Source organism: Phyllobates terribilis, unplaced genomic scaffold (assembly GCF_046119375.1).
Source record: "Phyllobates terribilis strain yellow unplaced genomic scaffold, ASM4611937v1 Scaffold_14__1_contigs__length_39327217, whole genome shotgun sequence".
NCBI classification, from domain to species: domain Eukaryota; kingdom Metazoa; phylum Chordata; class Amphibia; order Anura; family Dendrobatidae; genus Phyllobates; species Phyllobates terribilis.
In genome coordinates this window covers 20,811,110-20,833,262 of record NW_027362774.1, presented here as the reverse complement: position 1 = coordinate 20,833,262, position 22,153 = coordinate 20,811,110, and the positions used below count along the sequence as shown (strand labels likewise).

Genomic DNA, 22,153 nt, shown 5'->3' with positions numbered 1-22,153 from the left:
TTCCATCGTCTGCCTTCCTGGGTAGGGATCGTATCCTGGTCTTCTACCAGGGGCAACCGAAGCTCTGTCACAGGTGCGGCGACCCCACACACTTCAGTGCAAACTGCACCGTGCAGAAATGCGCGTTGTGTGGGGGTGTCGGCCATCTTGCCGCCTCTTGTGTGGAGATTAGGTGCCACCTGTGTGGTGAGTTAGGCCACCCATTCAGCCGTTGTCCTCGCTCCTTTGCTAATGCAGTCGAGACCCCGGTGGGAGTAAGCCGTGAGGCCGATTCTGCTGGAGAGGGGACTAGCAGGGGTGGGGGAGCTGAGGGGCCAGGGAAGAAAAGCAATAAAAAGATGTCTGCCCAGCTGAGGCGTCTAGACAAGCGCAGACAGGAGAGGGAGCGGGGCGAGCCCCAGACTACCGGGGCAGCCCCTGTCCTGGATGCCAGTGTTGCTGCTGAGGCCCCGAGGGATGATGAGTTGGATGAGGAGGTCAGGAGGATCCACAGGGAGGAAACTGCCTCTGCTTCAGAATCCTCCCATTATGAAAGTATGGATGAGGATAATAAGCGGTGGCTAGAGCACAAGCTTAAGCTCGGCACCAAAAAGAAGAGAAAGAAGGGCGATAAAACATCTTCTCCCGCTCTGACCAAGGTACCTAAGGAAGGTAAAACCGACTCCCCTCTAGTTGGTCTTTCTAACCGGTTCCAAGCCCTTGATAACATCTCTTCCTCTGAGGAGGAGGCGGAGGGTGAGGTTCCGGCTTCAGCGGAGCTTACAGGGGGCGCCGAGTCTCCTTCTCCTGGGGATGCAAGGTCCTTGGGGGGAGGGACTGGCCCAGAGTCCGGAGACGAGGACGAAAAAAGAAGGAAAAATGTGGGAATGGACACCTCTGTGTCATTAAAGAGGGGGAAGGATTCCTCCTCTGAGGCAGAGGATAAGAGGAGTGGGAAGAAGAAAGCCATCTAACTCAATCACCAATGATGGCGGTACCCACTCCGTTGACGCTGGCGTCCATTAATGTCGCCAGCATTAAGTCAAACATGGCTAGATTTGCGGCCTTTGATTTTCTCAGCCGGGTTGAAGCTGACATTTTCTTTTTGCAAGAGACCAGGCTGCCAAATATGGCAGAGGTGTTTATAGCTAAGAGGGAGTGGAGACTCGGGCCCTCCTATTGGTCTCTTGCGGCCGAGCTTTATAGCGGAGTGACGGTCCTTTTTACCGCACCGGTAGAATGCCGACGGGTTATTGAGTTAGAAATGGGGAGGTGCCTGATATTAGATGTCCTCATGAAGGGACAAGAGCTTCGGCTCATTAACATCTATGGTCCCCAATCTAAATGGGACCGGAAGTGTCTCTTTATGAGGATCAAGCCCTCCCTTTTTACGAGTCGGCAGGTCGTCTTTGGAGGGGACTTCAACACTGTCACGAGGCCCCGGGATAGAGGAGGTTCCAGAGACAAGCTGACTTATGATAGCGTCGCCCTTAATAGTATAGCTAGTGAGGCTCGCCTGGTGGATGTCCACATCCGGCACACCGCAGGCCACGAGGGGTTCACCTATCATAGAGGTAACTGTAGGTCCAGGATAGACAGGTTTTGTTTAAAGGAGGAAGCCGTCTCTTCAGCAGTATCTGTTGTTGAGGTGGCGTTCTCCGATCACTGTTTGATTTTGTTTTCCCTGAATGTTACAGAGCCCCCCCCCCCCACGGATGGGAAGAGGCTTTTGGAGGCTCAATTCGTCTCTCTTGGAAGAAGCGGAGATAAGACAGTCCTTTGAGGATTTTCTTCAGAGCCAGGTACCCTTACTGGATCTTTGTAGTAGTAAGTCAGAGTGGTGGGAGATGTTCAAGAAAAGGGTGGCGAGATTCTTCCGCCAGCTCTCGAGCCTCAGGAGCCTGGACAGGTACCGCCTGTATCAGGGCCTGAGGAGGAAGCTCAAGCATCTTGTCTCAACTGGAGGTAGCCGCGAGGAGATCTCCAGAGTGAAATCTTTGCTAATGAGGTGTCAGTATGATAGACACGCATCTTTGGTTTTTGAGAGGGATTACGGGAAGTACCGCTCGCCCGACCCTTATAGAAACTGCAAGATGTCAGGGAATAGTAAAGTTGTTACAGGACTGGTTGACACTGCGGGGTCCCTGAAAAGATCCAGATCGGGGATCCTGGAGGTCGTCAGATCCTTCTACTCGCACCTCTTGGGGAAGAGGGATCTGGATTGGGATGAGATGTCGGCTTTTCTGGCTGAAGCCGTCCCCGAACCAGGGGTAGACCCCTCTCTTGGTGTTTTGACAGAGATGATCAGGGAAGAGGAAGTTAAGTTGGCGATTGAAGGGCTTGCCCTGAAGAAATCTCCCGGTCCGGATGGCTTAACATCTGAATTCTATAAGACCTTTTAAGGACGCCTTGGTTCCCCTCTTGACTGAGGTATTCAATGAGTGTCTTTCCTCGGGCACTCTGCCAAAGTCAATGAGGAGGTCTGCGCTGATCATCTTGTCAAAGGGTAAGGACCCATCTTGCATTGAGAATTGGCGTCCCATAGCGCTTCTCAATGCAGACAGGAAGGTTTTGGCAAAGGTGCTGTTTAATCGGCTGGTGAAATTTGCACCCCAGCTCCTTTCGGGGGCCCAGCATTGCTCTGTTCCGGGCCGCAGTACAATTAGTGCTGTACTCTGTGTCCGAGAGGCGGTGGAGCAGGGTAGGGCTGGCCACTGGAAGGGGTACATGCTGTCATTGGACCAGGCAAAAGCGTTTGATCGGGTTAATCATGAGTACCTCTGGTCTGTCCTTCTGAGGTATGGCCTGCCGGGGGGGTTTGTTGATTGGCTTAAGACCTTGTACTCTGGGGCAGAGAGTTTCCCGCTTGTGAACGGTTGGATTGGCAGCTCTTTTGAGGTTGGGTGTGGTGTTCGCCAGGGTTGTCCCTTGAGCCCGCTACTGTACGTGTTTGCGATTGACCCACTTCTTAGGAGGGTGGACTGTTGGCTGGGATCGGGATGGACCGGGCAGCACCGGAAGCCACTCTGAGAGTGGTGGCGTATGCCGATGACGTCACCGTTTTTGTTTCCTCTGATGGGGAGGCAGAATGGCTGATGTCAGAGGTAAATCGCTACTGGGAGGCATCCGGGTCTAAGATCAACCGGGATAAGTGTGAGAGTCTCTGGCTGGGAGGAGGAGATCCTGGTTTTAATCTCCCGGACACCCTTCCAGAACCCAAAGTCTCTGCAAAAGTTCTTGGCATCGAATTTGGCCAGGGGGATTACCCCAAACAAAATTGGGACAGCAGGCTAGAGATCGCCACTCAGAAGGTGAACCAATGGAAGGGTTGGTCTTTGACCCTAAGGGAAAGGGTAAACCTGATCAAAACTTACCTGCTCCCTTTGCTGATCTATCTGGGCAGTGTGTGCATCTTGCCAGAGCCTCTCTGGACTCGGGTCTACAGTTTGTTCTTTCAACTGTTATGGGGGAATAGACTGAACCTGGTCAAGAGGGAGGTTACTTACCGTACGAGGAGACTAGGAGGGTTGGGTATGGTCAACCCTGTGGTATTACTTGTGAATACCTTCATTAAGATCAATATTGCAAACCTCTGGAAAGAGAGGGCTCCTCCGTGGGTATTCTCCTGTAAGGGATGGTTTCAGCCTTTCTTCCAGGAATGGGAGACAGGAGGGCAAGTGAAGGATCTCCGCACACCGCATGGACATCTCCCGGCTTACGCTACCGTGGTTCTGAAGGTAATTCGCCGGTGGGGTCTGGGAATGTGGGAGGTCAGGACTCTGCCAAGGAAGCTCCTTGACAAAAGGGTTCTGTTGACCCATTTTCAGAGGCCTCTGGCGCTCAGGGATTGCCCAAGTCGGGATCTTGGGGTGGGTCTGCATCTTTTGAATTCTATCAGGATCCCCTCGAAGGTTTGGGACTTGGCTTGGCGCTGCTTCCATGGGAAACTGTATGTGAGGGACAATCTGAAGTGTAGGAGCTCTGAGGACAGGAACTGTCCTCGGGAGCATTGTGGTACCATGCTTGAAAGCATGGACCACTTCCTGCTTCGTTGTCCCTTTAACACAGAGGTGTACAACAGGGTGGGTGCCTCCATTGGCTGGCCCCGGCTGGCCGGTCTCTCTTATGCGGAATGGGCCTATGGAGCATTCGGGGACCTGGGTGGTCGGGACCGCTGCACCTTATTTCTAGTTAGCGCAGTGGTTAGGTATCACACGTGGAACGCACGGTGCTTAGTATCGACGCAGCGGAAAATCCTCCCAGTGGACGATGTGTTTAGGACCATACTCGGTGACCTGGTGAAGGTGCGTTCTCTGGAGTATGAGAGACTGGGTACACGGAGGGCCGCTCTCCTCTGGAGGGGCTTTTCTTTTAGTGTGCCCTAGTCTGGTCATCTCCTCTCCTGGTGGTGGGCTGCTGCTGACACCATAGATTTTTGTTTTTGATCAGTAGACAGTGATGTAGGGCTGCAGGCGCCGAACTTGGGCTTTGTCAGTTGTGGTTATTGTATTGTTTGTTTCTGTATATATTGTATATATGGGTTTGGGTGTAGGTGTTAGGTTAGGTGGAGGGAAAAGGGGGGAGGTGGGTTCATCTTGTGGGACACTGGTTATTTGGGTGAAAAACTGGCACTGCCTGATCTGGCCTATGGACGTTGGACATGGACTGAGGCATGAGGTGCAGGACCAGCTCTCAGGTCAGTGCCGGGGAGGGACTGGTGGGCTCGAGTGTGGGGTGTTTTGTTTTGTCTTGTATATATTTGTATAGTTAGTATTTATTTTATTTATTTAAAAAAAAAAAAAAAAAAAAAAAAAATGTATATATTAGTTTGTATATAATTTGTCGGTTATTGTTTATTATATTGTTATTATTTGTTTGGTAACCGGACCAGATGTCATGGTGTAGGTAGTTATTATTGTGTATATATGTATAATATGTGTGTGAGGAGAGAGGGAGCGGCTGGACCAGTTTCATTACATTGTTTATTTTCTGGTTATTAATTTTGTTAGGTTTCTGTTATTATTATTATTATTATTATTGTTATGTTTTTCATTTTTATAATAAAAGATCTACAGGATGTAACTCAGGATCAGTAATGTAATGTATGTACACAGTGACTGCACCAGCAGAATAGTGAGTGCAGCTCTGGAGTATAATACAGGATGTAACTCAGGATCAGTAATGTAATGTATGTACACAGTGACTGCACCAGCAGAATAGTGAGTGCAGCTCTGGAGTATAATACAGGATGTAACTCAGGATCAGTAATGTAATGTATGTACACAGTGACTGCACCAGCAGAATAGTGAGTGCAGCTCTGGAGTATAATACAGGATGTAACTCAGGATCAGTAATGTAATGTATGTACACAGTGACTGCACCAGCAGAATAGAGAGTACAGCTCTGGAGTATAATGCAGGATGTAACTCGGGATCAGTAATGTATGTACACAGTGACTGTACCAGCAGAATAGTGAGTGCAGCTCTGGAGTATAATACAGGATGTAACTCAGGATCAGTAATATAATGTGTTACAGGGATTTTATGACTTTATTTGACTAGTGATTTGTGTATCATTGTTCTTGTGATATTTGTTCTCCTAGTGAATCCCCTTTTATACTGCTGTGACTTTCCCATAGCGGTCTTCTCCTTCCCTCTCTTGCCCCCGGCGGTGCGGTGATGGGTGGGCAGTGCTCGCCGGGTCTCGTGGTTCATCCTGTGACCATTGTAGGGTGCAGATGACGTCCCGGCACTGAGGCTTCCTCTGTTCTCCTTGCAGACAGTCATCGTGTCTTCTCTCCGGACTCTTCGCCCTCCTGATGACCGTGGAGAATTCCTAAATCCAGCGTCTAATTCTCCGTAGCGTCAGGTTTTACTGCTGTTTGTGTAGCAGCTCGAACCTTCGCCATCTCCATCTTGTGTATAATTCAGCCGGGAGGTCTTGTAACCGCCGTCTCCAGTCATTTACTACTGCGGAAGATTTCCGTGTTTCCATCTGCGTCTGATGAGCGTGAAATGATGGTGATACTGGTGGTATTATCCCGAGGGGGCGGCAGACGTGTGAGATCGGCTCCATTCTGGGATCAGTACAGGATGAGTGTCGCTTCCTCCTGCCTCCTGTGTACCTGGGTTATACCGGCGCACCTCGCCTCCTGTATATCTACAGTTGTGCTCAAAAGTTTACATACCCCGGCAGGATTTTTCCTTTCTTGGCCTTGTTTCAAAGAATATGAATGATAACAAAAAAACTTTTTCTCCACTCATGGTTATTGGTTGGGTGAAACCATTTATTGTCAAACTACTGTGTTTTCTACTTTTAAATCTTAATGACAACCAAAAACATCCAAATGACCCTGATCAAAAGTTCATATACCCCAGTTCTTAATACTGTGTATTGCCCCCTGTAACATCAATGACAGCTTGAAGTCTGTTGTCGTAGTTGTGGATGAGGTTCTGTATTTCCTCAGATGGTAAAGCTGCCCATTCTTGGCAAAAAGCCTCCAGTTCCTGTAAATTCCTGGGCTGTCTAGCATGAACTGCACGCTTGAGATCTCCCCATAGTGGCTCAATGATATTGAGGTCAGGAGACTGAGATAGCCACTCCAGAACCTTCACTTTGTTCTGTTGTCGCCAATGGCAGGTCGACTTGGCCTTGTGTTTTGGATCGTTGTCATGTTGGAACGTCCAAGTACGTCCCATGCGCAGCTTCCAGGCTGATGAGTGCCAATTTGCCTCCAGTATTTGCTGATAACGTGCTGCATTAATCTTTCCTTTAACTTTTACCAAGTTTCCTGTGCTTTTGTAGCTCACACATACCCAAATCGTCAGCGATCCACCTTCATGCTTTACTGTAGGAATGGTGTTCCTTTTGTCATAGGTCTTGTTGACCTCTCTCCAAATGTAACATTTATGGTTGTGGCCAAAAAGTTACATTTTGGTCTCATCACTCCAAATTACCTTGTACCAGAAGTTTTGAGTCTTGTCTCGGTGCTGTTTGGCGTATTGTAGGCGAGATACTTTGTGGCATTTGCGGAGTAATGGCTTTCTTCTGGCGACTTGACCATGCAGCCCATTTTTCTTCAAATGCCTCCTTATTGTGCATCTTGAATTAGCCACACCGCTAGTTTTCAGAGAGTCCTGAATTTCAGCTGATGTTATTTGTGGGTTTTTCTTTGCATCCCGAACAATTTTCCTGGCAGTTGTGGCCGAAATTTTTGTTGTTCTATCTGACCGTGGTTTGGTTTTTACAGAGCCCCTGATTTTCAATTTGTTAATCAGTTTGAACGCTGCTGACTGACATTATCAATTTCTTGGATATTTTTTTTGTATCCCTTTCCTGTGTTATACAGTTCAACTACATTTTCCCGTAGATCCGTTGACAATTCTTTTGCTTTCCCCATGACTCACAATCCAGAAACGTCAGTGGCTGGATGAAAGATGCAAGAGTCTGTCTGCATCCCAGAAACTCACTCAGCTTTCATGCACAAACACTGATTACAAGCAAACAGGTCACAGGTGAGGATGTTACTTTTAGTAGCTATTCAAACCCATTTGTGTCAAATTCTGTGCATGTTATCAAGCCAAAATCACCAGGGTATGTGAAATTTTGATCAGGGTCATTTGGATGTTTTTGTCTGTCATTAAGATTTATAAAGAGAAAACACAGTAGTTTGACAATAAATGGCTTCACCCAACCAATAACCATGAGTGGAGAAAAAGTTTTTTTGTTATCATTCATATTCTCTGAAACAAGGCCAAGAAAGGAAACATTCTGCCGGGGTATGTAAACTTTTGAGCACAACTGTATATTATACCGGCGCTCCTCTCCTCCGCTTCTTCCTTGTTGCTGATCACCTGGGGTCCCAGCATGACACCCTATGATTAGCGGTTGTTTCCAATCCGGACCGCCACTTTAAACCCAGAATGACCCTTTTGCGCAAGTCTTAAAGGGGTAATTACATTTTTGTAATGTGATGATCTATCACTAGGATATCTGTGAGGGTCCAACCTCTGAGACCCCCAGCAATCCAGAGATTGAGGAGCCCTCCATGCTTGTGTAAGACTGCAGCTTGTGCACTATTGCTCTCCTGCGCAGCGGCAGCGCCCCCTCCTGTGCAAGGTCCTGCAGTACGAGGGAGTATCGATTCCTGAACCTCTTCTTCTTCTTCTTCTTCTTCTTCTTCTTCTTTTAACTTGTTCTTTTAAAGGTTCTGGTCCCATGTAAAGGAAGTCTGACGAGCAGCTTGTTCTCCTCCTGTCCCCTGGAGTCCTATGTCCTCAAACCCAATGACGGGGGCTTTCTGACTGAAAATGGACGGGTGAGAATGTGTTACGTATAAAGCTAATCGTATAATGCCATTTATTGCACCTTGGCTGTGAAGAAGTAGAGCTGCAGTGTAAAGCATGATGGAAGGTAACACCTCTGCTTCTTTATCTGTTTCAGGAGGTTTTCATTCATGGAAATCTGGTTAAGCTCGGAGCCGGTTTCGGATATTCGCTCTCTGTGTCCGTTCTGTTCGAGGAGACGTTCTACAACGAGAAAGAAGAAAGTTTCAGCATCTTGTGCATCTCCCGACCTATCGAAAAGGATGAGAACCCAGGTACGAGGCTGGCACCCCCCCCCCCTTTCACACCCCACCCCCAATCCCTGCGTATCCCCCTCTATAATATCTCACTCGCGTCTTTTAGAAGAAGTTTCCGCCCCGTCCGCCACTTGCACTTTAAAGAACATTGACGACGTGAAGGAATTCCTGGGGAAGCACGTGGAGAAGTTCGACAAGAGCGTCGCCTCCTTCCGCAGCGCCTTCAAAGTGCACGAGAGGAAGAACCTGCGACATTACATAGTGAGTCTGCTCGCCCTCTACGTCTGCTCAAATCTCCCCATGATTCCGCTCGGAATCTTCAGCAAAAAGTTACAAAAACAAGAAACTTCTTAAAAGTCTCAAATCTAAAAAACGCACGAATTTCTGCTGATTTTTCTCAAGAACATATTGTGTTTTATTTTTCCCCACCTCCAAAAAATCTGTGTGTACCTACCCTGGGGTTATTTGAGGTTTTTTTTATGTGGCTTTTGGAACAGATTTTGCTTCAAATACTCTTGAATCTTTGTATCGGTGGGAAACACCTCTGCTGTTTTTTCCTCCATACAGAGTTTTCAGTAACTTGTTAATTTTTGAGAAGTTTCTGCTCGAAAATCTGTTCACAAATTTCACCACTTAAAACTTTTTGCTGAAGTGTGTGTGTGTGTGTGTGTGTGTTTTTTATTTTTTATTATTATTATTTTTTTTTAATAACATTCATTTTTCAGCCTGAGTTCTACTCCATGTGAACACATCCGAAGTTGTTTTTATAGTTTTGGATAAGTTACTTTTAGGCTTAAGTGCCCACGATGCGGAAATGCTCCGGCTTTTTCCTGAGCGTTTCTGCATCTCCCTGGCAGAAAAAAACGCATGCGGATTGTACATGCGGATTGTATATGCGGATTGTACATGCGGATGTGAAGCGTTTTTCCCGCCAGGTAGAAGCGTTTGTCAAGCGTTCTTCACATGTATTTCTGCATGCAGGTTATCAAGCGCTTTTCCAAGCGATTTTAGCATCACTTGGAAAGTGCTTGGAAACTTGGTCACACTATATAAATCCATGCAACCGGCATATATAGTGTGACCAAGTTAGTTTAAAAAAAAGAATAAAAATGGTAAAAAAAAACCAAACCTTATACTCACCTTCCGATGGCCCCCGGTCTCCTTATCCGATGTGTCCGGTCTTCCCGGTGTCTCGCGGTTGTGTAAAAGGACCTTCCATGACGTCATTTAGTCATGTGACAGGTCACGCGACTGCCGACGTCGGGTGACCTGTCACATGACTAAATGACTTCATGGAAGGTCCTTTTAGACCATCGCAAGCTGCCGAGAAGCCAGGACGCATCGTACAGGAGACCGAGGGACATCAGAAGGTGAGTATAAGGTTTTATTTTTTATTTTATTCTTTTTTTACAGGTACTGTGGTACCCAGGTCTGGATGAGAGTCTTCTCTTCTCCAGACCCGGGTACCATCCGCACATTGAATCGCTTAATATCCGCATGTGTAGATGCAGTGATGCGGATATTATGCGATTCAGTGCAAGTCAATGGCGCCACGATTACACAAAATAATTGGTAGTGCTACTTTTTTCTCCGCAATGATAATCCGCAGCGGAAATGTGCACAGCACATGCGGATTATCATTGGGGAACATGGCAGGCCTTCTACCAAGCGTTTTTTAAGCGATTCTGCAGCAGAATTGCCGCTGTGGGCACACAGCCTTAGCATAGAATGACTGACTGATCAAACCAAGCACAGGCTCATGTTGGTCTCTTAGGGCGAACCTTTCTGATACAGCTTCTTCCGCACATATATCTGTATATTACTTTTTTTTTCTCCCTTTCCTCCCGCAGGACTCGGTGAACACTCTATATACAAAATGTCTGCAGCATTTACTGCGAGATTCACATTTGGTAAGAATGTAGCGGATACACTGCGGCTTTTAATAATGCACTGGTCGATGTCGCCGCACGTCCTGTATACCGCACGTCATCACTGTCACTTGTGTTACAGAGAACCATCGCAAAGCAAGAAACGCAGATGAATCTGATGAAGCAAGCAGTGGAGGTAACAGGATTATTCCTCACCCCTGATCATCATAGATAACGTTCTCCTCCATCATCACCGACTTTCTCTTTCTGTACAGATGTACGTCCACCACGGCATTTACGATCTGATCTTCAAGCAAGTGGGGACCCTGGAAGCAAGTGAGGTGGGTGATGAGATACAAGGCCCTGTGAATCTGTGGTCTGTGCCCTTGTGTAATATCAGCTCCCCCTAGTGGTGACTGCAGACTGAATCTTATGTATCTCTGTATACAGGGAGCTCCCCCTAGTGGTGGCTGCAGACACATGATAAGATTCTATCGTGTCTGTAAGATTCTGTCTGCAGTCACCACTAGGGGGAGCTTCCTGTATACAGAGATGCATAAGATTCTATCTCTGTATATAGGGAGCTCCCCCTTGTGGTGGCTGCAGACAGGATGTTATCATGTATCTCTGTATACAGGGAGCTCCCCCTTGTGATGGCTGCAGACAGGATCTTATCATGTATCTCTGCATACAGGAAGCTCCCCCTAGTGGTGGCTGCAGACAGGATCTTATTATTTATTTATTATTATTATAGCGCCATTTATTCCATGGCACTTTACATGTGATAGGGATATACATGGCAAAAACATTTACATAATCTTAACAAAACAAGTCGGCGACTGGTACAGGAGGAGCGAGGACCCTGCCCGCGAGGGCTCACAATCTACAGGGGATGGGTGAGGATACAGTAGGTGAGGGTAGAGGAGGTCATGCAGTAATGTGGTGGAGCGGTGGTTACTTCAGGTTGTAGGCTTGTCGGAAGAGGTGGGTCTTCAGGTTTCTTTTGAAGGCTTCCATGGTAGGCGAGAGTCTGATGTGTTGGGCTAGAGAGTTCCAGAGTAGGGGGGATACATGGGAGAAATCTTGTATGCGATTGTGGGAAGAGGAGCTAAGAGGGGAGTAGAGCAGGAGATCTTGTGAGGAAGTACCGGGAGACTAGGTCACAGATGTATGGAGGAGACAGGTTGTGGATGGCTCTGTATGCCGTGTTTAGGGTTTTGAACTGGAGTTTCTGAGCAATGGGGAGCCAGTGAAGGGATTGACAGAGGGGGGAAGCTGGGGAATAGCGGGGGGACAGGTGGATTAGTCGGGCAGCAGAGTTTAGGATAGATTGGAGGGGTGCGAGAGTGTTGGAAGGGAGGCCACAGAGCAGGAGGTTGCAGTAGTCAAGGCGGGAGATGATGAGGGCATGCACTAGTGTTTTTGCAGAGTCTTTGCTGAGGAATGTGTGGATCCGGGAGATATTTTTGAGTCGGCAGGAAGTGGAAAGGGCTTGGATATGTGGTTTGAAGGAGAGATCAGAGTCCAGGGTTACCCCAAGGCAGCGAGCTTGTGGGCCTGGGGAGAGTGAACAGCCATTGACGTTGATGGATAGGTCAGATGGGGGATATGAATGAGAGGGTGGAAAGATGATGAACTCTGTTTTATCCATGTTGAATTTTAGAAATCTGGCAGAGAAGAAGGATGAGATGGCGGATAGACATTGTGGGATTCTGGTTAGTAGGGAGGAGATATCAGGTCCAGAGAGGTAGATCTGTGTGTCATCAGAGGTGATACTGAAAGCCGTGAGACTCTGAGCTGTCCCAGACCTAAGGTGTAGATGGAGAAGAGCAAGGGTCCTAGAACTGAGCCTTGGGGGACACAGACATATAGGGGGTGAGATGAGGAGGTGGTGTGTGAGTGGGAGACACTGAATGTCCGGTCTGTTAGGTATGAGGAGATCCAGGATAGGGCCAAGTCCGTGATGCCAAGAGATGAGAGAATTTGTAGTAAGAGGGAATGGTCCACTGTGTCGAAGGCAGATGACAGATCCAGAAGAAGGAGGACGGAGTAGTGTCGCTTGGATTTGGCGTTTAGTAGGTCGTTGGTGACTTTGGTCAGGGCAGTTTCAGTCAAGTGATGCAGTCGGAAGCCAGATTGCAGGCGGTCGAAGAGGGAACAGGAGGAGAGGTGGGAGGACAGGGCTTTTTGAGGATGGGTGTGATTGGGGCATGTTTGAAACATGAGGGGAAGACACCGCTTGTTAGTGACAGGTTGAAGAGGTGGGTTAGGGTTGGGATGAAGACTGTGGTAAGGTTAGGGATGAGGTGGGATGGGATTGGGTCAAGTTCGCAGGTGGTGAGGTGTGATTTGGAGAGTAAAGAGGAGACTTGACCTTCTCTAATGATGGAGAAGTGGGGTTTGGAGGAGGAAGGTTGAGTAGATATGAGGAGGGGTTGTGCGGTCTTTAGGCAAAAGCTTTGTCTGATGGTGTCAATCTTCTGCTTGAAGAATGAGGCAAAGTCTTCGGCTGAGATGAGAGGAGAGGGAGGAGGTGCTGGGGGACGAAGGAGAGAATTGAAAGTGTTAAATAGCTGTTTAGGGTTGTGAGACAGGGAGGATATGAGAGATGAGAAGTAGGTTTGTTTTGCTGTAGTGAGCGCAGACTTGAAAATAGTGAGGGATTGTTTGAATGCGATGAAGTGCTCGATGGAGTGAGACCTTTTCCATCTCCTCTCCGCAACCCTGGAGGCCCGTCGCAGTTCTTTAGTAAGTTTGGTGTGCCAGGGTTGCCTGTTGAATGTGCGAGATGTGGTGTGTGTGAGAGGGGCGATCGAGTCGAGAGCTGCAGCTATTGTGGTGGTATATGAAGCAGCAGCAACATCTGCATTGTGTAAGGAATTTATGTCTGTAAGAGGGAGAAGGGATTCAGAGAGTGAGTGTAGGTCAAGGTGTTTGAGGTTTCTGCGAGTGTGTGTGTAAGTTTATGGAGTGGGGATTGTGCGCTTGGAGAGGAGAGGGTAGAGAATGTGAGGAGGTTATGGTCAGAGAGAGGGAGGGGTGAGTTAGAGAGGTTAGATAGGGAACAGAGGCGGGTGAAGATGAGGTCCAGTGTGTGGCCATCTTTATGAGTAGCTGCCGAAGACCACTGAGCAAGGCCGAAGGAGGAAGTGAGGGATAGGAGCTTAGAGACAGACGAGTGGGAAGTGTCAATGGGGATGTTGAAGTCGCCCATTATGATAGTGGGGATGTCGGTGGAAAGGAAGTGAAGCAGCCAGGTGGTGAAGTGGTCTAAAAGTGGTGGCTAGCCCTGGGGGTCAGTAAATGACGGCCAGTTGGAGGTCAGAGGGGGAATAGATGCGCACACAGTGCACCTCAAAAGAGGGGAGTGTAACAGAGGGTGGCAGTGATATTTGGGTGAAAGCACAGGTATCTGACAGGAGAAATCCTACGCCTCCGCCATGTTTGCCGTTGGGGCGGGGTGTGTGGGAAAGGTAGAATCCGCCATATGAAAGTGCAGCTGGGGAGGCTGTGTCAGAGGGGGTGAGCCAGGTTTCGGTAATGGCGAGGAAGGAAAGTTTGTTAGTAATGAAAAGGTCGTGGATGTAGGAAAGTTTGTTGCAGACGGAGCGAGCGTTCCATTGAGCTCCTGCTAGAGCAACTAAGTAAGTGGGGATTAGTTGGATGGGTATGAGGTTAGAAGGGTAGGGACAGTTTGTGGAAGGTCGTGGATAGGAGGTAGAAGTAACTGGGGATATGGTGTGGAGGACCAGGATTTGGTGAGATCTCCAGCAGTGAGGAGGAGCAGAGAAAGTGTTAACAGGTGGGAGCAAGAGAGAGCATGAGGTGGCTGTCTGTGTTTGGAGATCCAGGATTGAATGTTGAGGAATAATTCGGAGGAGGAGGTGAGATGAATGGGGAGGATGGAGGGAGAGATGAAGAGTTTCTTACTAGGTGTAGGGATTTGAGGGGTTATTAGAAAGTGGAGGACTATAGAGGAAAAAGTGAGAGCTAACAGAAACATAGTTAATAGAGAGTAAGTGGTCAAAGTGTTGGTTACCTGACTCCTGCCCTGACTAACTGCCTCTGAAATATCTGCCACTTATCTCCGAAGCCACTTTGCACAAGAAGACGCGTGCACAACCCAGCATGCGTGCACCCCTTAAAGAGCTTCTAAATATATAGGGAACACTAAACCATCAGGTGAGGGGCATTGTGGGAGCTGCTTGTGGCTAAATTGGCAGCTAGTCATCTCACCAGGAGATGGCTGGGTGATCAAAGACAGGGCTAGGACTCTGCAGGCTCTGCAGTTTAGCACCTCGAAACATCAGATAAAGTCTACTGTGGGGAAAGGACAGACCTATGTGAGTATTGAGTGGAAAGGGACAGATAGAGCAGAGAATTCTACCAGTGAGTTGAATCAGGAGAGCAGAGCATTAGATGGCGGCATATACAGCAAGCAGAGGAATTAGGCAGGAGAAGAGCATGTACCTGTGTGAAAAGAAGAAGACGGATGTTAGTCCATGGCCTCTGAAATAACTGCCACTTATCTCCGAAGCCATCTTATCTTGTATCTCTGTATACAGGGAGCTCCCCCTAGTGGTGGCTACAGACAGGATCTTATCATGTATCTCTGTATACAGGGAGCTCCCCCTAGTGGTGGCTGCAGACGCAATCTTATCATGTATCTCTGTATACAGGGAGCTCCCCATAGTGGTCGCTACAGACAGAATCTTAACATGTGTCTCGGTATACAAAGCTTCGGCTCTGCTACATCTGTACTTGTAATACAGGCAGCGGTCTCCGTAATCTGTATTATGTGCGGTGCTTTTCCGTCTGACCTCTGTGAACGCCGCCCGCTTTATCTCTCGCTAATTGTTAGTCTGGATCTAATTGCCAGGATGCCGCTTTTAACAAGATTACGAGAAGTCTTCAGGACCTGCAACAGAAGGATATCGGCGTTAAGACCGAGTTCAGGTAAGGAAGAGCTGTCATGGGGCCATCCAAGGTGACCTGCCATGTGGATCAGATGAGATCAAGTGGTTGCAAAAGTGTGCACGCCCCATGCGTTAGAGATCTCATCTCTCCAGTGTTGGTGAATGGATCATTAGTGCCGTGGAGTCATGTTAATGTTCGGTGTCTCCTGCAGTATTAACATTCCTCGTGCTAAGAGGGTCCTCGGTCACCTGAACCGCTGCACGTCCCCCCAGCAAAAGCTGCTCTGCCTGAAGAAAGTGGTGCAGACCATCATGCATTCTCCTAGCCAGAGAGGTACGTGGGGTCCACGCCTATAGAGCTAGCGATCAGACAAATGCAGGGTCCGAAAGAACAAAGACAAGGTTTAAATCGCCCTCATAATGCAAAATAGGAGGCAAAAGAAAGTACATTTTGTATCGCTGCATCTGTGAAAGGGGGAAGAGGGAATGAATTGCTGTTTTATCATTCACTGCACCTACCCCAAAAAGATCAAGGAATCAAAATGTTATAAATACCCCCAAAAATAATAAAAATAAAAAAAATACCCCAAAATAATAATAATGAATAATAAAAATATCCTATAATAATAAAATGCTCAATAATAATAATACCCCCAAATAATAATAAAAAATACCCCAAAATAATACTGCTACTACTAATAAAAAATAATAATAAAATGCTCCAAAATAATTATAATATCTAAAAATAATACTGCTACTAATAAAAATATAAATACCCCAAAATAATAATAAAAATATCCCATAATAATAAAATGGCCAATAATAATACTAAAATACCCAATAATAAAAAAAATACCCCCAAAATAATACTGCTACTACTAATAAAAATACCCCAAAATAATATATAAAAATAATACTGCTACTAATAATAATAGTATTATTTGTGTTTTTTTTCTATTATTATTATTATTAGTAGCAGTATTATTTTTATATATTATAATTATTTTGGGGTATTTCTATTAATACTATTAATACTAATGATAATAGAAATACCCCCAAAATAATAAGTACATAATAATAAGTACATAATAATAATAATAATAATAATAGAAGTACTCCAAAAAAAAAATAAAAAAATTATAATAATAATAAATACCCCAAAATAATAGTAATATAAAAAAATAATACCCCAAAATGGTCACAAATAAAAATGACACCTCCACACACAACGAACAAGCACCCCACACGGGTCCGCCCAGGGGAAAATGAAATCTTACTGGGTCTAAGAAAATGGCAACTACAAACCAATTTTTTATAATGCATATATATTTGTATTGGTTTGTAGTTGCCATTTTCTTAGACCCAGTAAGATTTCATACGCTTGGAAAAAGGAAAGCAAAATACAAAAGCTTAAAAATGATTAAAAAAAAATAATAAATAAATGTTGGCTTAGTCCTGGAAAGCTTACACATTGGCGTTTTTATCTATTTATTTTTCTCTGTGTTTCAGTGAACATGGAGACGATGTGCGCCGACGACCTTCTGTCCGTGCTGCTCTACCTGCTTGTAAAAACAGAGATTCCAAACTGGTAGGTCGTCACGGGCTGGACTCGACAACCCCTTTAAATACCAAAAGAGCTAAATAGTTTTTTGTTTTTGTTTTGCTTTTTCAGGATGGCAAACCTGAGTTACATCAAGAATTTCCGATTCTGCAGCACGGCCAAAGATGAGCTGGGTTACTGCCTGACGTCCGTGGAGGCGGCCATTGAATATATCCGGCAGGGGAACCTGACCCAATCCGCTGCTGTGAGTACGATGGAGATTGGTCAGGTCTTTACTTTTTCCAGTTTTAAAGGGATTAAAGTAGGTAGTAGGACTCGCAACGATCACATTATGGGGGCGTTTGTGGGCCCCCAGTCCTGGTCTTCTCACTGTCAGAAGGTTCAACCATAAACATGTCCTGTGCATTTATGACCTTGGTGAACAGGAAAAAAGAAGGATACAGGTCACGTCATATACAGTGTTTTGCAAAATTATTCACCCCTTTAACATTTTACCTGTTTTGTTACATTACAACCTGTGTGTAAATATTTTTGTAATCCGGTTTGTGTGTGATACATCAGCACTAAATGGTCTAAGTTGGTAAAGTGAGAAAAACATAGGCATAAATTAAAATGATGGGAACAAATAACTAAAAATTGTCATGTGCATATGTATTTACCCCTTTTGCTATGAAGCCCCTAAAAATTTGTGGTGCATAAAATTCCCTTCATAAGTCCCATACATAGTGATAGGAAGTCCTCCTGTGTGCAATCTAATGTCACATGTCTGTCAGTATATACACTTCACCTTTTCTGAAAGGCCACAGAGGCGGCAACACCATTAACAAGAGGCACCACTAACCAAGCAACACCGTGAAGGTCAAGGAGATCCACAAGCAACACCGTGAAGGTCAAGGAGATCCCCAAGCAACACCGTGAAGGCCAAGGAGATCCCCAAGCAACACCGTGAAGGCCAAGGAGATCCCCAAGCAACACCGTGAAGGCCAAGGAGATCTCCAAACAAGTTGGGGACAAAGGGTCAGGGTTGGGTTATAAAAAATAAATAAATTAAAAAATCTCCCAATCTCTGATCCCCCAGAGCACCATCAAATCCATTATTAAATGGAAAGAACATGGTACCACAACAAACCTGTAAAGAGAGGGCGCCCACCAAAACTCTCAGCCCAGGCAAGGAGGACCTAAATCCGAGAGGCAGCACAGAGACCAAAGGTAACCCTGAAGGAGCTGCAGAGTTCCCAAGCATAGTCTGGAGTATCTGTCCATACAACCGCAATAAGCTGTACACTCCATAGAGGTGGCCTTTATGGAAGAGTGGGCAGAAGAAAGCCTTTACTTACACAAATTGTAAGGCTCTTTTTGAGTGTGCCAAAAGACATATGGGAGACTCCCCAAATGTATGGAGGAAGATGCTGTGTGGAGGAAAATTGTACTGTTTGGCCTTCAAGGTAAACACTATGTCTGCCACCAAACCAACACAGCTCGTCATCCCAAGAACACCATCCCCACAGTGAAACATGGTGGTGGTGGCAGCATCATGCTGTGGGGAGGTTTTTCGGCAGCAGGGACAGGGAAAATGGTCTGAGTAGAGGGGACGATAGTTTGTGCGAAATTCAGGGATATTCTTGAGCAAATCCTTTCAGTCTGTCAGTGAGTGATTTGAGACTGGGACGGAGATTCATCTTCCAACAAAACAATGACCCAAAGCATACTGTTAAACGAACACTCGAGTGATTTTTAGGGGAAACATGTAAAGGTTCTGGAGTGGCAGAGTCACAGCCCAGAATTTATTCCAATGGAGAATCTGTGGTCAGACCTGAAGAAACCATCTAACCTGGAGGAGCTGGAGCAGTTTTGCTTTGAGGAATGGGTAAAAATCCCAGTGGCAAAATGTGGAAAGCTCATAGACTTATCCAAAGTGACTTACAGCTGTAATTGCCGCAAAAGGAGGCTCTACAAAGTACTGACTTTGGGGGGGGGGGGGGTGAATAGTTATGCATACTGACGTTTTAAGTTATTTTGTCCCATTTGCTGTTTGCTTTACAATGAAAAGAAAATTAAATGTTCACAGTTGTCGGCATGTTCTACACATGAACTGATGATGCAAACCCTAAAAAAGAAAACCGTGAAATTCCAGGTCGTGAGACAGCAAAGCACGAAAAAAAGACAAGGGGTTGAATGAATACTTTCGCAAGCCATTGTGTAACTCTGGTGCTATTGAGCTTTTCAAAGGCGTTTAATGCTCCGATCTATGCGGACATTACCTCTTTAATTTCCATTGCACGACTCAACGGCGGAAATGATCGATGTGAGTTAAAAAGCCGCATCTAAGAAAAATGAATATTTAAACAGCGCAAAACCTCATCCGATTCACCGGTCCGTAAGATTTATTGATGCGCGGAGAATACAGAATGCATCGAGGGAGGTGCCAGTATTAATGGGAAACTGAGGAGGGGGTTAGTACATAATCTTGTATACCTGCCTGTATTCTGGTGGTTAGAGGGGGGGTCCCAATCCGACTGCAATGTCCTCCATCTACTCTATGGGTTTGTCCGGTCACTCTCTGGCGCTCTGACACAGCTGTAGTCACCGGGCTATACGGTGGAGGGGCCGGGTGTCTGACCGCCAACCAGCTCACTACATTAATAGGGATGTCCAGTCGCAACATATTGATGACCCAACCATAGGATAGGTCATCAGTACATTGCGACTGGACATCCCTATTAATGTAGTGTCAGTGCCTGGTATTATAACCACCATGACTTACTTAAAAGGGGTTTTCCAGAACTGATCAACTGTAGCCGAACTCCAGTATCATCAAAAACCAAAGCCCTGTAACGTTAATGGAGCTGAAGTTTACAGGCCATTGGTTACATCACGTCCCCGGGGGGGGGGGGGGGGGCAGATCCTCTAAACTTATGGGAGAAGCTAAAACTTTCGGGAGGTGTTAAGTTGGCGCCGAGAGGTGGGCGCTTAGGTCAGCTGGCGAGGGGGTGTGCGGCATGGTTCATCCGCAGGCAAAGATGCCAGTGCAGGAGCTATAGACTATGCCATAAAGCGCGCCAGCGATTCCCAAACAGCTGAAAAAGTTAATTAGGGGCTTCACTAATGCAATAAGTTAGAAAACTTTTAAGCATTTGCTTCTGCAAGCAGCTAGGCTCATTGTGCATCCCTTTTTTAAATTTTCATTATTCTTTTATTTTTATTTTTGTATTATTGTTTTAATATAATATATATATATTTTTTTGTACTATTATTCTTTATTTCGGAAAGTATTCAGACCTCTTTACATTTTTCACTCTTTGTTTCATTGCTGCCATTTGGTAAATTCTAAAAAGTTCATTTTTTTCTCATTAAAGTACACTCTGCACCCCATCTTAACTGAAAAAAAACAGAAATGTAGAAATTTTTGCAAATTTATTAAAAAAGAAAAACTGAAATATCACATGGTCATAAGTATTCAGACCCTTTGCTCAGTATTGAGTAGAAGCCCCCTTTTGAGCTAGTACAGCCATGAGTCTTCTTGGGAATGATGAACAAGTCTTTCACCCCTGGATTTGGGGATCCTCTGCCATTCTTCCTTGCAGATCCTCTCCAGTCCCGTCAGGTTGGATGGTGAACGTTGGTGGACAGCCATTTTCAGGTCTCTCCAGAGATGCTCAATTGGGTTTAGGTCAGGGCTCTGGCTGGGCCAGTGAAGAATGGTCACAGAGTTGTTCTGAAGCCACTCCTTTGTTATTTTAGCTGTGTGCTTAGGGTCATGGTCTTGTTGGAAGTTGAACCTTCGGCCAAGTCTGAGGTCCAGAGCACTCTGGAAGAGGTTTTCATCCAGGATATCTCTGTACTTGGCCGCATTCATGTTTCCTTCAATTGCAACCAGTCGTCCTGTCCCTGCAGCTGAAAAACACCCCCATAGCATGATGCTACCACCACCATGCTTCACTGTTGGGATTGTATTGGGCAGGTGATGAGCAGTGCCTGGTTTTCTCCACACACCGCTTAGAACTTTTTGGTGATAATTCTATCTTAGTCTCATCAGACCAGAGAATCTTATTTCTCATAGTCTGGGAGTCCTTCATGTGTTTTTGAGCAAACTCTATGCGGGCTTTCATATGTCTTGCACTGAGGAGAGGCTTCTGTCGGGTCACTCTGCCATAAAGGCCCAACTGGTGGAGGGCTGCAGTGATAGTTGACTTTGTGGAACTTTCTCCTATCTCCTTACTGCATCTCTGGAGCTCAGCCAAAGTGATCTTGGGGTTCTTCTTTACCTCTCTCACCAAGGCTCTTCTCCCGCGATTGCTCAGTCTGGCTGGACGGCCCGGTCTAGGAAGACTTCTGGTGGTCCCAAACTTCTTCCATTTAAGGATTATGGAGGCCACTGTGCTCTTAGGAACCTTGAGTAATGCAGAAATTCTTTTGTAACCTTGGCCAGATCTGTGCCTTGCCACAATTCTGTCTCTGAGCTCCTTGGGCAGTTCCTTTGAGCTCATGGTTCTCCTTTGGTCTGACATGCACTGTGAGCTGTGAGGTCTTATATAGACAGGTGTGTGCCTTTCCAAATCAAGTCCCATCAGTTTAATTAAACACAGCTGGACTCCAATGAAGGAGTAGAACCATCTCAAGAAGGATCACAAGGAGATGGACAGCATGTGACTTAAATATAAGTGTCTGAGCAAAGGGTCTGAATACTTATGACCATGTGATATTTTAGTTTTTCTTTTTTAATAAATTTTGCAAAAATTTTTACATTTCTTTTTTTTTTTTCAGTCAAGATGGGGTGCAGAGTGTACTTTAATGAGAAAAAAATGAACTTTTTAGAATTTACCAAATGACTGCAATGAAACAGAGTGAAAAATTGAAAGGGGTCTGAATACTTTCTGTACCCACTGTGTGTGTGTGTGTGTGTGTATATATTCTTTATTTTATATATATTTTTTTATTTTTATATTTATTATTCTTATGAAGTTGATTTAATTTTGACTTTTTTTTTTCCCGGATGAATTTCTCTAATTAGGATCCCGATGGCAGCGATAAATCCCCGTTGTGGCAGCGACTGAACCTGCTGTCCAGGACCTCCTCTGCCCCCATCGACTGTCTATTCCAGGTGAGTGGCATCGATTTTTAAGGAAAGCCGAGCGGCCTTAAAGGGGTTTACCAATACCTGCGCATATGAGAGCGCCCCCTTGCTTTACTCCTTGCTCGGCGCTGTCACCTGTGCAGTCCTGGCATTGCTGTGTCCTGTCGTACCTCT

At 46.0% G+C, this 22,153-nt stretch overlaps 1 protein-coding gene across 4 annotated transcripts in view; it reads left to right on the top strand.

The window, feature by feature from the left end:
* Window positions 1-22,153, top strand: part of ANKRD27 (ankyrin repeat domain 27) — a 55,905-nt gene that overhangs the window by 18,423 nt on the left and 15,329 nt on the right. For 2 of the 4 annotated variants that reach the window (XM_073659743.1, XM_073659744.1), the window contains exons 3-13: window positions 8,186-8,296; window positions 8,422-8,578; window positions 8,667-8,821; window positions 10,411-10,470; window positions 10,571-10,624; window positions 10,704-10,769; window positions 15,308-15,384; window positions 15,557-15,678; window positions 16,854-16,932; window positions 17,017-17,149; window positions 21,917-22,006. In XM_073659743.1, coding sequence (XP_073515844.1) covers window positions 8,186-8,296; window positions 8,422-8,578; window positions 8,667-8,821; window positions 10,411-10,470; window positions 10,571-10,624; window positions 10,704-10,769; window positions 15,308-15,384; window positions 15,557-15,678; window positions 16,854-16,932; window positions 17,017-17,149; window positions 21,917-22,006 — 1,104 coding nt within the window. The remainder of the gene's footprint in view (window positions 1-8,185; window positions 8,297-8,421; window positions 8,579-8,666; window positions 8,822-10,410; window positions 10,471-10,570; window positions 10,625-10,703; window positions 10,770-15,307; window positions 15,385-15,556; window positions 15,679-16,853; window positions 16,933-17,016; window positions 17,150-21,916; window positions 22,007-22,153) is intronic. The other 2 variants (XM_073659745.1, XM_073659746.1) reach the window with 2 other exon arrangements.